At 34.3% G+C, this 15,499-nt stretch overlaps 1 protein-coding gene across 3 annotated transcripts in view; it reads left to right on the top strand.

Annotated features, from left to right (window-relative positions):
- Positions 1 to 13,678, top strand: part of LOC145738956 (uncharacterized) — a 57,565-nt gene extending 43,887 nt beyond the window's left edge. For all 3 annotated transcript variants that reach the window (XM_081994166.1, XM_081994164.1, XM_081994167.1), the window contains one exon: positions 8,618 to 13,678. In XM_081994166.1, the coding sequence (XP_081850292.1) occupies positions 8,646 to 10,358 (1,713 nt within the window). In that variant the 5' untranslated portion in view covers positions 8,618 to 8,645 and the 3' untranslated portion in view covers positions 10,359 to 13,678. The remainder of the gene's footprint in view (positions 1 to 8,617) is intronic.
- The last annotated feature ends 1,821 nt before the right edge of the window (positions 13,679 to 15,499 follow it).

Genomic DNA, 15,499 nt, shown 5'->3' with positions numbered 1-15,499 from the left:
ATTTCCGGTTAGTTAAAGTTTAATTCAAAGTCACTTACAGGGTTGCCAGTATTGGACCAAAAAATGCCAACGTATTATTCTGATTCGAAATTTGTAGTGTTTATCTTTATCCCTGAAAAAGTAATAACTGTCCTTTTAGAAGGAAATCGATTGTTTTTTCCTTTATTTCAATCACGTAAAAAGTCGTCGCAATTCTTCTCAACTATACTTCACCCTTCTTTCCGCTTGCAGGAATTGGCTTCGAGGACCCACCAATAAATTTACCCACTCATACAGAAGAATGTGTGTTAAAATGGAATAAAAACGACGTTCAAACCATTGAGTAACCACTTTATTGACTAGAGTTTTATAGTTACTTGGCTGAGTTTTGTGAAAAAAAATTAACAGCATTACGTAAATCGAGAGGACAACCTTCTTAACTTGAATTTCGAGGGTTGAACATTTCAATTTCTGGCAATTTCCAATTTCTGTGTAGCACCCTAAACTGCGTGAGCTTCCGTTTCCATCTCATTGGCTTCCAAATAGATTGGAGCCCTCTATTTACTATCACTGCTCTGTCTATTCATTATTGCTCGTTATCTGGGATTAGCTTTGTTCCTTCTCACTAACTGGACGCACTGGTTTTTACAAGAAAACTTTTCTTCAAATTCAGTTTTATTTGCTAAAAAATCAGCCCTTAGTGTGGTAATGTTCTGCAAAAATGTTCATTAGATACTTCTCTGCTTGAATGAACGAAAAGGAAATACTTAGTTTATCTTAGACCTGAGAGATATTAGCGGATTACGAAAGGACATCAAAGATTTACTGACAATGCAGATAACTCCAGTATATCGTTCCTATCTTAGGAAATATATAGTTGTTCCAGCTTGAGCAATAAATTTCCTATGAAAGTTACACAGCATGAATGATGTAACGAAAGACTCTTCTCTACACCAATCAGGTTAATAATTTGATACTGACACAGAAACTTCATTAAAATTGATGATAATTCTAATTTGTGTTATATCCTGTTTCAGGTTTAATTAGAATGTACCGGGTACAAGGGTTAAGGATCGTCAATCCCATTCACGCGAATATTAGCGCTAATGCATGTTTTAACCTAGAAATTCCCTTTTAAGGAAAGAGAAAATTAAACGCTATATGCTTTGCTTTGTACGTACACCTTTTAAAGCTTTTTTCAGGAAAAAGGATTTAGGAATAAAGGAGGAGAGTTTGGTTTTTAAATTCTACGCAAATCGCTTTAATGTGTTTTCCGTTTCATCATTTTACTACTAGTTTTCCAGAAAAGCCTAAGTACAAAATAGAAGTCTATACTCAACATTCTGGATTTCTTAGTATAGTGCACAAGTTTTATCCAAGAAATGTGATACAGCCTCAATCTGAAAGGATTGTTATGGTTAAGTGTACTTATTATTTTGTTTGTTACATTCTCCCAGAAACAGTGATACTCCAAGCAAGTAATGCAGGTTACTATAAACTGCCAATTATAAACATCAGTTATTCTCTTCACTTTATTAGTTATTACAGGAATTGAATATTGAGTTACTTGGAAAATCTTAGTATGAAACTTCTTTCACAAAGTTGTCTTTTAACTCCCTTTCCCTTGCGAACAAACCATTTGCAAGCTGATTGTAAAAAGGTCCAGGAACAGATTACATATTCATGTTACAATTATTGTTGTACCAAACTCATTTTTCCAAGAATTTACTTATCAAATTTTCCTCGGGATTTTCTTGCTTCGTTGGAGAAACAATTTACTTTTAAGTATTTAATCCTAACAGTCATTCTTAATTATTCAAATCCTGTAGGAGTTAAATTAAAAAGAACTTGTTTGTTCTTACTTTTTTTAAATGTCCTGGAGAAAGATATAGTTTACATATCCTGAGGAAAGTAGTAATCTCTGTCCCAGGAGAAGTGGAAGTGACGTGACAGATTAATATTCACTTACGTCTTAGATTAGTTCATTTCAATTCCGACAAGTTCGTCTAAGGTAGAGTTTCAAAAGAAAAAACTGTGTAACAATATTATTTACAAATTTAGGACATCAGGAAAACCCTCCTGCAAGAGAGCTGATAAGGGAAGGTAGGAGATAAGGTGGTATTGTAAAATGTTGGCTGTTAATGAAGAAATATTGTTTTAAGCCTAGGCAATTCACATATAATAATGATTTACGGGTTTTGCTTTTACAGATCGGTTTTCGTGTTTTGTACCTTCCAGCTTGGGTAATTGCTTTATTCCAACGAATACTTTTTTAGTAACAAACCTACCTGCAGATTTATCACCGTAGAAAATCTGTACTATTTCAGTAATTTTTTCAGTAAAAACAGAACTGTAACTTGCCTCTCCAGAAGTCATTTCTGCGGTCGGATGTGAAAGTAACCGAAAAAAAAGCGAATTAAAAAGTAATACAAATTTTCCTGGCAGAAATCTCCGACGTTTTGCACACCCAACTGGCGCTAAAAAATGTAATAATGTAAAATGTTCCTCAAATGAAAATCTGGCGAACCTGAATATATAGTATTCTTGCTGGTTTGGTAGTTTTTCTGTGGGAACTTTTTCAAGTCGAACAACTGCCGCAAAATTTAATTTGTTGCAGTTCCAATATAAAATTTTTGAACAGGGAATTTCATTTGTTCTAGAATGAGAGAAGTCACAACGAAAGCAAACAAGAGATGTTTCATTAGAGAAGATTTGCTAAATTCATTCCTTTAAAAAGTGTTTAAATGACATTACAATACAGGCACATGGTTTGTTAAGTGTGAAATAAATAAGAAAGTCATAATTTCAAATTTAATAATAATACTTAAAAACTTAAAAAATAATTTAAATTTAACATGGTTTTCCTTAATATTAAATAAACTTGATACATCTTGGATACATTATTATAAGCTCTGTTCATTTAATTAGACAAAGATGAAATAAGAATATGTGTTTTATAACATGATAGTACCAGTTATTGTCAGTTTGACATTTAAAGGCCTAAAGACCTCTAGGATCATTTTGAAAGGTCCATAGACCTCTAAATGTTATTGATACTTTTCTAAAAAGTGCCAGAGTCCTATGCAAGTGTCTTAAACTTACCCAGACTTGTCTTAATTTGCAAGAGGCCTCTAGAACCATTTTAAAAGTTCCATTGACCTCTAAATGTTACTGAGAATCTTTTGAAAAGTGCCAGAGTCCTCTACAAGTGTCCTGAACCTTCCCAGAATTGTTTTAATTTGCCACAGCTCTTTACGATCAATTTGAAATTTCCATGGACCTTTAAATGCTACTGAAAAGCTTCTTAAGAGTGCCAGAGTTCTCTACAAGTGTCTTAAGCATTTACGGAATTGCTTTAATTTGCCAGAGGCTTCTAGAACCATATTGAAAGTTCCATTGACCTCTAAATGTTACTGAGAACCTTTCGAAAAGTGCCAGAGTCCTCTACAAGTGTCCTGAACCTTCCTAGAATTGTTTTAATTTGCCACAGCTCTCTACGATCAATTTGAAATTTTCATGGACCTTTAAATGCTACTGAAAAGCTTCTTCAAAGTGCCAGAGTTTTCTACAAGTGTCTTAAGCATTTACAGAATTGCTTTAATTTGCCAGAGGCTTCTAGAACCATATTGAAAGTTCCATAGACCTTTAAATGTCACTGAGAACCTTCTGAAAAGTGCCAGAGTCTTCTACAACTGTCCTGAACCTTCCCAGAATTGTTTTAATTTTCCACAGCTCTCTACAATCAATTTGAAATTTCCATGGACCTTTAAATGCTACTGAAAAGCTTCTTAAGAGTGCCAAGGTTCTCTACAAGTGTCTTAAGCATTTCCAGAATTGCTTTAATTTGCTAGAGACTTCTAGAACCATATTGAAAGTTCCATAGACCTTTAAATGTTACTGAGAATCTTTTGAAAAGTGCCAGAGTCCTATACAAGTGTCCTGAACCTTCCCAGAATTGTTTTAATTTGCCACAGCTCTTTACGATCAATTTGAAATTTCCATGGACCTTTAAATGCTACTGAAAACCTTCTTAAGAGTGCCAGAGTTCTCTACAAGTGTCTTAAGCATTTCCAGAATTGCTTTAATTTTCCAGAGGCTTCTAGAACCATATTGAAAGTTCCATAGACCTTTAAATGTTACTGAGAACCTTTTGAAAAGTGCCAGAGTCCTCTACCAGTGTCCTGAACCTTCCCAGAATTGTTTTAATTTGCCAGAGCTCTCTACGATCAATTTGAAATTTCCATGGACCTTTAAATGCTACTGAAAAGCTTCTTAAGAGTGCCAGAGTTCTCTACAAGTGTCTTAAGCATTTCCAGAATTGCTTTAATTTTCCAGAGGCTTCTAGAACCATATTGAAATTTCCATAGACCTTTAAATGCTACTGAAAACCTTCTTAACAGTGCCAGAGTTTTCTACAAGTGTCTGAAACCTTCCCAGAATTGCTTTAATTTGCCAGAGGCCTCTAGAACCATTTTGAAAGTTCCATGGACCTCTAAATGCTACTAAAAACCTAAAAACTGTGAAACTCCTTCACAAGTGTTCTAAACCTTGTAAGAATTGTTTAATAATGGTTGATATATAATCATTGACTTGGTCATATATACTATATAATTTATTGTAGCCCCTGCCTTAAGTTATAACCTAAAACTGTAAACATTTTGACAACCAGTGATTATTACATTTAATCAACGACATACATTTTTGGACTGAACAGACTATATATCGAACACATAAATTCAATATGGGTTTTCAAAGAAGCTACAGAACGGGCAAAATGTTTTCAAGGTATTAACAATAAAAAAAGTATCTAATAAAAGGATTTACTCGTATTTAGAGGGAGTTCTGCTTTGGAAGGGATTATTTTCAGGTTAGCTAAAGCAAAAGCTGCTTCGAAATAATTTATCTCAATGTTATATAAAATTGAGCTTTGGAGTAGAAGTGAGAAAATACTTTACCTTTGCTATTCTCAGGATATATTAAAGTGGAAAAAGTGAAAGCAGTATTTTGCTACAAAAGCGATTAAGGATTTAAATTGCTTTCTGCTGTATGGTTTGTTTGTAATTCTGTATTTTACGAATTTTGCTTGTACAGTTCAGTTGACAGTTTCCTTCTATAAATCTTGAAAGTAAAAGAGAACTAGCGAAAATCATTATTGTCCAGGGAAAGCATTTAATAGGAAATCAATTCGGCAAAAAATTATTTCATTTATTTTTGGTAAATGTGGTTTTGTTAGGTGAGGAAAAACCTATAATATTTAATAAACGAAGACCTTTCAGAACGTTCCCAACGATGACTTCAATAGAATCAATTTCAAAACAGGGTTTGCCCACTGTCATAAAGCAAAATCAAGTAATTTAGCAAGCATAAAAGGTTTTTCAAATACACTCAAGTAGAATAGTAAATATACATTTGAGGTTAAAAAGATGCGGCAGGATATTTTGGAAATGAAAAACGCAGATGTGTCCAGGATAGTGCATCATTGTTGGGAGTTATTAATCTTCATACCTACACAATGAGTTATCCTAAAATAGTCCTGCCACAAATACACGCACGTTAATAGGTTAACTGATGTTTCCAACGTGATATATCAAACTTCGTAAAACATTTAATAAATGATACCTCCCATCAAAATTTTATCTGCTATATACGTGTCAGCAATCTACAACATAGACATGCTTTAAAAAGTGCGGCTATTTTTTTCATTTACGCCTGCTTTGCGTTTATGCCTTATCTCTTTTCATTTTCGTTGCACTCAACGGTAAATATTATGATGAAAAATTTAAATACATTTCCACTTTGGAGCTTGCATAGATCAAATTTTCCCAGTTTTCGAGCGACTAAATTATTAGAATTCGAAATGAAATTCTCTATAGGTAAACGCCTTTGTCAAAACTTCTTCGATTTAAATTGGTTCTTTATTAGTTCTAACCTTTCATAAAATTATTTAGTTTTTATACTAAATCCGGTTGAATTTACTTTAAAAAACACCTCTAAGGTGGATAAAAGGTAAACCGAAGCAATTCTCATTTACCAACAGATGTTTGGGAGCGCCAGCTCCAAAATTAACAATGCTTTTTTCCCAAAATTATCTCGATTTATGGGCCGCATCCCTCAAATGGAATTAGTTGAAGCTTCGCTATAAAACAGCGATTTATCTGGAGCTTTAGTCGACTTAGCTTTTCTGCAGAGTGGCATTTATCCATCACAGAAACTGCTTTTACATCTCCGGCTTCAATTCCAATTTAGCGGTTTTGGAATTGACTGAAGTTTAAATTAGTTAATATACCGGGTGTCCTGTCACGTATGTCACATTCAGCTCGCCAATCAAATGCTTGCTCTAATACTGTTTAAATATTGATTAGCTGAAATGCACTCAAACTTTTGCTCTTGCAATTTAATATTATTGGATTGTCCATTTCAATTAAAATAAGTTTGTTAATTAAACCTTCTGATACAAAGGAAAATAAGTGATATTTATTAGCCGTCGCCATGGTTAACGCGAATTATCCGAAACACTGATTAGAAGATTTGCTGAAGTTTCTTAGCAGCAAAAAAACTGAAAAGTTTCGAACTCCTGAAAACAAGCTGAAATTATGAATGATGCTGAAAATATACTTGCTAGTTAATATAGGTTAAGCAGACAATCCTCATAGTTTCAACATTGATAGTGTTGATGAGTTTTTAACTATAAAGTTGCTGTTATCAACTTCATGCATAATACAGTACCTACTCAATGCTACACAAAAACGTTGTTTGACAATGTCCAAAGCAGACTTCCTGCTGAAAATAAAGCTTTCGGTTTAATAACGCTTCTCAGACGTTCTTTGGAATTGTCTCGTATACTTGAAATCTGCTCGAGGCTTTTTAGAGATATTCAGAATTACTTTGGATGTCTGATTGCTTTTCACAGTGGAAAAATACTCGAACGTTTTATTCCGAACCCTTTATGTTCACGTTTAAATATTCGCTGAGTGAAAGGAAACGTAAAACGTGCACCAGTTTATTAACAAATAAGAATCCTGTTAACATTGTGTTATTATAAAGTTGCTGAAACAATAGAAGTTTTTTTAATATCTGTGAAACCGTACACATCTTTGATGCTGCTTCCTTTCAGTAATTTAAGTACGTTTTACCTTTATTGCTGAATTAGCTTTAAAGATTTTTAATTAAACTCTCTGACGTGTCGGATTAACTTTTGTGTTTACTTTTTCTCTACGTGGAAACTAGCTTTTATACCGATTTTGTGAGAGTTTACATTTAAGATTATACAATAAACTATTGGTATAAGGGAATTTAGTGAAAGCCAAAATTTTAACTGCCAATATTTAATATTAATCTATGCTCTTCGGACGCAATTTATTACTATTAAAATCAATATCGGTTCTATTTCACTAAATTGGAACGGCACTTTGTTTAAACATGAGACACATATATAAACATTTGTTTTAATCCCTACCGCAATGTACAATTTATTATCAGCTCTAAACAGGTATTGGATTAGTACATATAATGATTATCTTATATTTTGGTTTTTTAAATGATGAAATTGTTACTGTAATGACTACTTTTACAATTCTGCAGAAAAATTTGTTTTTGGTTCTTGGTGATCCTTAACTTATTACATATTTATTAATTTTTAAACTAAACTTAAACTAACTTTTTCACCGGCATGTAGCTCTTCTTCTTATTGTAAAATGGCCAGAATTTTAAATACTATCAGAAACTTCCCAAAAATTGTCAGAGGGGTATACAAGGGTCTTAAACCTTAGAAAGCCAGTTTATAATCTTCAGAGGCCTCTAAATACTATACACGTGTTAGAGACCTCTTCAATGGTCTTAAAACCTTAAAAAATGGTTTTAAAATGGCCAGAAACCACTACAAATATCCTAAACGACTACAAATGTCACTAAATTAAAATCATTAATTTTGTGACAATATCTGCGCGATTGTAAGAGAGAAAATTTTGAAAAAAATCAACAAAAACCACATCACTGTCCACACACGTCACGGCTATCTGTGGTAACAAAACAAAGACTAATGTTTCCTAAAACATTTCTTCTTAAAATTTGGTGTGGACTTGAAGAACTTGTGCACTCTGACACCATTTAGTATAGACAAACCATGGATTAATAATCACACTAAAACAGACAACATCACAATCCCTAAACCCAGTTGAACTGAAACGTGCCTCGTGACGTCACGCGACTCTTAGACCGAAATTCTCATGTAAATATTGCATGTGAAGTTATCTCCATAAAATATTTTTGCTCAAACTGAAGTCATGTCACAATTTGAAGGAAGGTCATAGTTTATTTTTTAAAAGATGTCAAAGCGGATTTTATATTATTAATGTCCGTGAGATCTAAGAAAGTGGTTTGGCCCGTCATCTATCCAGTTGTTTAGGCAAGATACTAATAAAAACGTCCAATAGGGATAAGGCAATTGAAGAAGAAGAAGATGAGAAATTTAGAGCAACACCTAGAATTTAGTCTTCAAAAAATTTTAAATTTTAGAGTATAGTTCATATTGGTTAACCTTTGTACTAGTCTTAGAAACTTGATAGTAACTTTGCAATTATTTTACAGATAAACCACTTCTGTTTTGATTAAAATCTAATTATGTGTTTTATTGTTTCAGGTCTAAGTGACCATGCTGTCCCCTTGCAATGGACGATGAAAAGGCCCAACCAATGTGGATAACCTTCTTATCGACAATATGTTTTCTGTCACTAATTAGTTTCGCGGATGGTGTGCTATGTCCTAATGGCTGCAAATGTGAAAATGAGATACTGAGAGCGAACTGTTCGGGGGCAGGAATTGAAGTAGTGCCGATACAGCTAAATCCAGAACTCCACGTTATGGATCTGTCTGGTAACAAGATCACTCAGCTGCATTACACATTCACATTTTATGAGAAACTTTATCTGTTGGATGTGTCCAGGAATCGAGTTAAAAATCTTGGCAGTGGAAATTTTAAGACCCAAAAAGTTTTGAAATTTCTGAATTTAAGCAACAACTTTATCGATGTTCTTGGGAAGGACGCGTTTCAAGGGTTGACGTATTTAACTGAACTGGATTTGAGCAACAACCAGTTGGAGTCTATAGGACCGTTGGCTTTTCGAGACCTGAGTAATTTGACAATTCTCAAAATGAATGGTAACCAACTGGATTACTTTGAAGATGAAACATTCAAAGCAACACCCAATCTGCAAGCGTTATATCTGGATTACAACTCTTTTATTGATATTCCAAGAGAGTTATCAGTGTTGACGCAGCTGAAGGTTTTGTCTCTGGCAAAAAACTTGATTGAAATCATTGAAAATGATAAAGTGCCAAATCTGAGTGAGCTCCAAACCTTAGTGTTAGTTGAAAATATGATAACTGAAATTGAACCTAAGGGATTTGCCAACCTAGCTAAATTGGACCATTTGGACTTAAGTAACAACAATTTATCCACTTTACCTACAGCTCAACTTTCGAAACTTTCCAAGTTAGTTAACCTCAAACTGAGTGGCAATAATTTCAAGCACATCCCTCCTGTAGCTCTAAGAGGTCTTTTCCATTTAAAGTACTTAACACTAGCTCGTTTGGAGCATTTAGAATCAATTGACTCTCGAGCATTTGTAGACAACATCAACCTGGAAAAAATCAGCATGGATTATAACTATAAAATCAGTATTCTTCCCACACGGTTATTTTATGGAAACCACAAACTAAGGTACATCTCCATGAAATACAACGCTATCAAATTCCTTGTGGCAACTCACTTTCCTTTGGACCAACTTGAAGAACTTCGGGTTGGTGGCAACCCTTTAGAGTGCAACTGCTCCATGGGATGGTTGTGGAAAATCCTTCAGGATAACGTAGCTGTTCGTTTGGATACTAACAAAACGAATGTTGATTCTTCTGGGTTGTCTGCCAAAAGAAGTACCGAACTGAAACTGGATGTTAATGATGTTATTTGTGAAACTCCCGAAGAACTGAAAGACAAAAAGTTAGTAAGTGCAAGTCAAAGACAGATGGATTGTTCAATGAGCTGGCTGGCAATTATGTCAGTTTCCATAACGGTTGTTTTTATTGTAGGTATTTTAATAGGTGTGTTCTTTTTCCTTCCGAGGAAAAAGCGTAATAATGAGATACAAAAAGATTTGCCCAAAATCATAAAAACCAACTATAATGCTCCTCCACTCCCTCCACCCAGAAAATCTTTACCCAATTACGATAACAACCATGTAGATCGCTATATAATGCCCCCTATCGTGTTACAAAATAGAGCCATGCCGGTATGGGATCCTTATTCTCAACATTGTACCGGTAATAGTAACATTTACGAACAACTCAATGACAACCGTGACAGGCCCCATATTGTTTACGTTTAAGTATTTTTATATTTACTTATACCAGTACTGTAAGATATTACTAATGTTAAAAAATATAAATGGGCTGACACTAAATGTTCCCAACCGGATTTCAATCCGAAGAAAACGCAAGCACTGAGTGAAAGGGGGTGGAAATGTCGTTAAGCCTGACAAGGGTTGGTTTAGTCTACAAGAACATTTTAGATGTGCCCATTCTATAAGTGTCCAAAAAAAACATAATTAATAGACGCCCTCCTTAAACAAGAATATTGTAACTTTTAAATATATATTTAGGTACTTGTTCGTATTCTTCCTGTGTACGTTAGTGGTAATACCACAGATGGCAAAAATATATTTTTTTAATTATTCATGTAAATCAGGAGCATGCAAACAAAGGCTATTTTAGTAGAAAAACCAAAAATTTTTCAAGGTATCCTGGTTTTGTGTACAGTTGGAGTTTAATTTGTTGTTTATATTCTCATTACTTGTCAACTTGCACTTCTGGCAATGTTGAGATGAGGAAATAATCAGTTTCCCCTTAAAGAACAAAGTCTTTCCCTTAAAGAACAAACTTCTGTAATATTTGCTTTCGTTCCTCATAATATGTCCGAGGTATTCAAGCTTTGTCTCTTGATGATGTTCATTACTTCCAAGTCGTTCTTCATTCTCTCCATCACTGCCCTGTTGGTCCCTATATCCACCCATGATATTCTCATCATCCTCCTGTAGATCCACATTTCGAAAGCTTTTTCTTTGTGTTGGCTCGGTTAATATCCATGATTCCATCCCATAGAAGAATCTGGTTTTGATGTCGTGTTGAGGTTATGATAAACAGTTTAGCCATTTGGTTGAAGGCGGTCCTTGATTTCTTTATTCTACACCTGGTCACCTATGAGCGAACCCAATTATCATTGATCGTGGTTCTCAGATAGGTAAACTGTGCTACTCTGTCTATTGGTGTGTTGTTGATCATTAAGCCGTATCATCCACCAGTTTCTCTACTGATTACCATGTATTTGGTTTTACTAATGTTAATGTCATATTTACTGCTGAATTTGTTCATTAGTTCTTGTTAGTCGTTCATTTTGTCAGTGAAAACCACTGTGTCATCTGCGTACCGGATGTGGTTCATCCGTTCAGCAAAATTCCTGTCAGTATTTTCAAAGACCTCTTTAAAGATTTCCACCGACCAGAGTTCTCGAAGAATGTTTACTGTGTTGGTTAGTTCTTCCATATTAATTTTAATAGTAGGCTTTTGGATGATCCTTGTATATTCCCGTATTCATCAAGACATCTATCTATCATCTTTTCGTGTTTTATTCTATTGAGCGCCTTCTGGAAGTCATAGAAGAGATCCGAAAATCCTATAATGGTGTGACTCATAAGATTTATTGTTCTGTAGTCACCACACGGTTTTTTTGGTAACATTATAAAATCAGAGATAAGCCATTCATTTGGAATGTTTCCAGTATTGTACATGTTATTAAAAATGCCAGTCAGGAATGTGATTGGCTCATCGTCAAGAAGCCTGAGAAATTCCGATATTACTCCATCCGGCCCTGAAGCCTTTCCTTCCCTTAGATAACTAATAGCAGATTTTACTACCTCTGTCATGATATTAGGTCCGGAGCCAGCCTGAAAGCTGAGTGGGTTTCCTCTCTTATCAAAAAAACAGCTGTTCTATATACTTCTTCTAAGTTTCTCTAATATTGTCTCCATCCACAATCAGCTATCAATACATTTTTCTTATTCAACTTTTCTGTCTCTCATTTTCCTATGTGCATTGACCTCATAGAATCAGCTTTGCAAAACTTCTATTCCCTGGCATTTCTCATCCAATTCTTTACACAGAGGAATTGAGGAAAATGAGAAAGCCAACATTCTGGCTAAAAAAGGGGCGGAGAGTCTTTTTACGGGACCAGAACCCTTCTATGGCTTGGGTGATGTCACCTGTAAACACGAACTCAAATTGAAGGAAGAACACGAAAGAGCCAAGCTCTAAAAACAACTCACTGGACTGGTGCACTGTAAAAAACTTCTTGGATGTTACAACCGGGAAAGGAGTAATGAATTGGTAAAATTGAGCAAGAGAAACCTACGTTTCCTCTCAGGACACTGTCGCTTGAGAGGCCTAGGAAATCACGGAGACTGCAGACTCTGTGGGGATGAGGAAGAAACTCCTGAACACCTACATAAGGACCAACATGTTTGGTAGCAGCATCATCAATGATGGGGAGATTTCTTCTCTAAAACCGACTCAGCTGCTGGCCTTTATTAAGGCTTTAAAGCTGTAGGAAGATTAGATGAGACTAGCATCAACCCAGATCCTAGTAACGGGGGGTACAATAGGCCTCAAAGCCGCAGTGAATTGTCACCCCGACAGCTACAAATCTACAAAGTATCATTATTGGTTCTTCTGTGTTATCAGTCTGCATTTGTTGTGAAGGTACTTCTTTATTTGGTTCTTTACTGTGTTGCTCTTAAGTTTTGTCTGACAAGTGTATTGTGGTCTAACTGTATGCCTGCACCCGGATATGTTTTCACTTTTGTGAAGATGTTTCTATATCTTCGATTTGATTCGATTTTTAGTTTCTAAACTTTTCACTTACTTTTTAGTGGAAGAGATACACTCTCTAGCTTTTGTTTGCTTCGCTCCTAACATTTTAAAACCCTTTACTAAATGTATATTGGTTCCCAATTTGTAAATCCAAATACGATTAAAAAAAATGTATACCGAAGTTGTTTAAATTTTTATGAAACACAGTATTGGGTAACACAGTTTTGAAAGGTTTTTCTATATTGCTTTTGCATGTATTTCCGCATTTTTTTTAGGGATAGGCAAAAATCGGCCTACAAGAAAGATGAGCAATTAGGTTTACTGTTTTTGTTGTGTTAAAGTTTGTATTATATGGTTTTGTCCTGCAATTGTGGACTGTAACAAGCAATATTTGTTGGAATTTCTCCTAATCCCAGTCTATGAAGCATGTATATATAAGTATTATACCTTTTGATCATCAAAAAAACATTTCATCCTGATAGCAAACCATTGTTTTTTATTATAATCAATAGTCATGAATAATTAAAAACTCACAATACAATTTAAAAATGTTATTTCAGGAAAGTGATGGTACTGTTAATAATTGAACACTTATTGATGGTCTAGTGTATAATTTGTCTACGATTAACCTTTATTATCATGTCCATGCTACTCTGTATCTATAATAAATACTGCTAAGATACGTACTCTCTCTCTCTCTGTATTTTACCTCTATTTTGGTTTTACGTATATGTTAAACAAATGTTTTAAATAAATATTGAGAAATAAATCGTAAATATTGTAACAGCCTTTTTTTGTCAAGACTAATACCTATTTTCTTAATAATAGTTATTATTAATAATAATATAATATTATTAAATAATAATGGATTTGAATGTTGTTTCAATTCGTTAAAGTATGTGTATATTTATATTGTTGTTAATTTAAATGAAAGTTAAATTCTATATTTGCGAGTTGTATTCCACATTGGACTTACAAAGTGTTATAACAGCTCAATAACGTTAACTTGGTTATTTTTGGACACCCAGTATGCAGGAAAAACTCTCTGAGTCCTCTATACAGTGCATATGAAATAATTGAAGCGCAGTTGCCACGTGTTTCTGGAAAGTGCCAAAAAAGAGAGTCTACAGATTCCTTTGGTGTAGAAAGGAAAATCATTATATCTCGGTTATTTTTGGTCACCCAGTATGCTGCTACAGCCCTGTGGGAAGCTTTTTGAGTCTTCTATGCAGTCCATGCCAAATACTCAAAACGCAGTTGCCAAATTTATCCAAAAAGTTGCAAAAACCAATTAGCTAAAATCAAAACTCTTCCAGTCCTCTATCTAACCCTCAAGAGTACTGAAAGCGCTTTTGCCAGATGTGTCCCGAACAGCTCATGTACACTTTTTTAGAACTATGGGCGTTTAACCAACTCTTCCAATGATTTAAACTTAAGAAGAGCTCTATTTTGCTACATACTGCACTTGATTTCCATTAACTTTAAAATCTAAATAAATTTTTAATTTTGTTGGAAACTTTCATCTTTTAAAACTTTATTTCAAGGCAGGTTACTAAATAAACCTGGCAGAATTCTGAATAAGGTAACCTTTAAAGCATTTTCATATAAAGTAGAGTGATATTTTAGTTTTACTGTCTCGAAGGAAATATTATTTTTTAATACCTAAATGATGTGCAAAAAACACTTTTTAATTATGTATGGATATGGAATTTGATTTTTTTTTTGAACTTGATACTGAAATTAATACATACAATATTACTCAGATAAAAAGCTTCCTAGGAGACATTTATATAATATGATTCACATGAAACAGCATGCCAACGATAACAGCAACTATATGAAGTGTAATTAAGCTCCCAAGCGAACTCTAACGCAAGTTAGGTTCCACCTAGTTCCGAAAACTGAAAGTTAAACACGTGAGAGTGACAATGCGTCCTAAACTAAATTAAACATATAATATGGCTGTAGGTGTTTCATACGTGTAAGTTAGAGGAATAAAACAGGATTTAAGCGGTTGTCACAAATAGGGAAGTTAGATAGAAGTAACACGTTGGTTGGTTTTGCACGTAATTTGCTGAGTAGGGCGATATTTAGATGAACCAGGGCAACTAACATTCGAGAAAGTTTGAATTTGCTTTAGCCAAATCGCTCGAGGTTCCGAGTTTAAACTCAGTTTCAGGCAATTACGACAATAATGTAGTCGACGATCGACGATTTAAGTAACTGGTAAGGCAATTATTAAAGAAACTGCACTTTCGATTTTGGGATGAAAGGAAGACTTTAATGGATCGCAGTTAGATGTAAAGGTACTTATCTGTACGCCAGTCGTATAAAATAAATGATTCCCAGATATACGTACGCTTAGAAAACCAATGAAAGATATTAAGAATGAAATGAATAGCAAAAGAACGTATAAATGGTTAGAAATGAAAAATCGACGCGATTTTTCATCTGTGGAAATAAAGTACGTGTACGAGTGGAAATCATAACTCATATCTTTGCTTCGCTGTTCACTCGCCAAGTAGCTGAATAAAAATTGACGAATGGATGAAAAAGATAACACCCGATTAATATATTTTCTTTAAAGAAAACCTCTATTTTGACA

This window comes from Ips typographus, linkage group LG16 (assembly GCF_016097725.1).
Source record: "Ips typographus isolate SLU linkage group LG16, UJ_Ityp_2.0, whole genome shotgun sequence".
NCBI lineage: Eukaryota > Metazoa > Arthropoda > Insecta > Coleoptera > Curculionidae > Ips > Ips typographus.
This window is presented reverse-complemented; position numbering and strand designations above follow the sequence as displayed.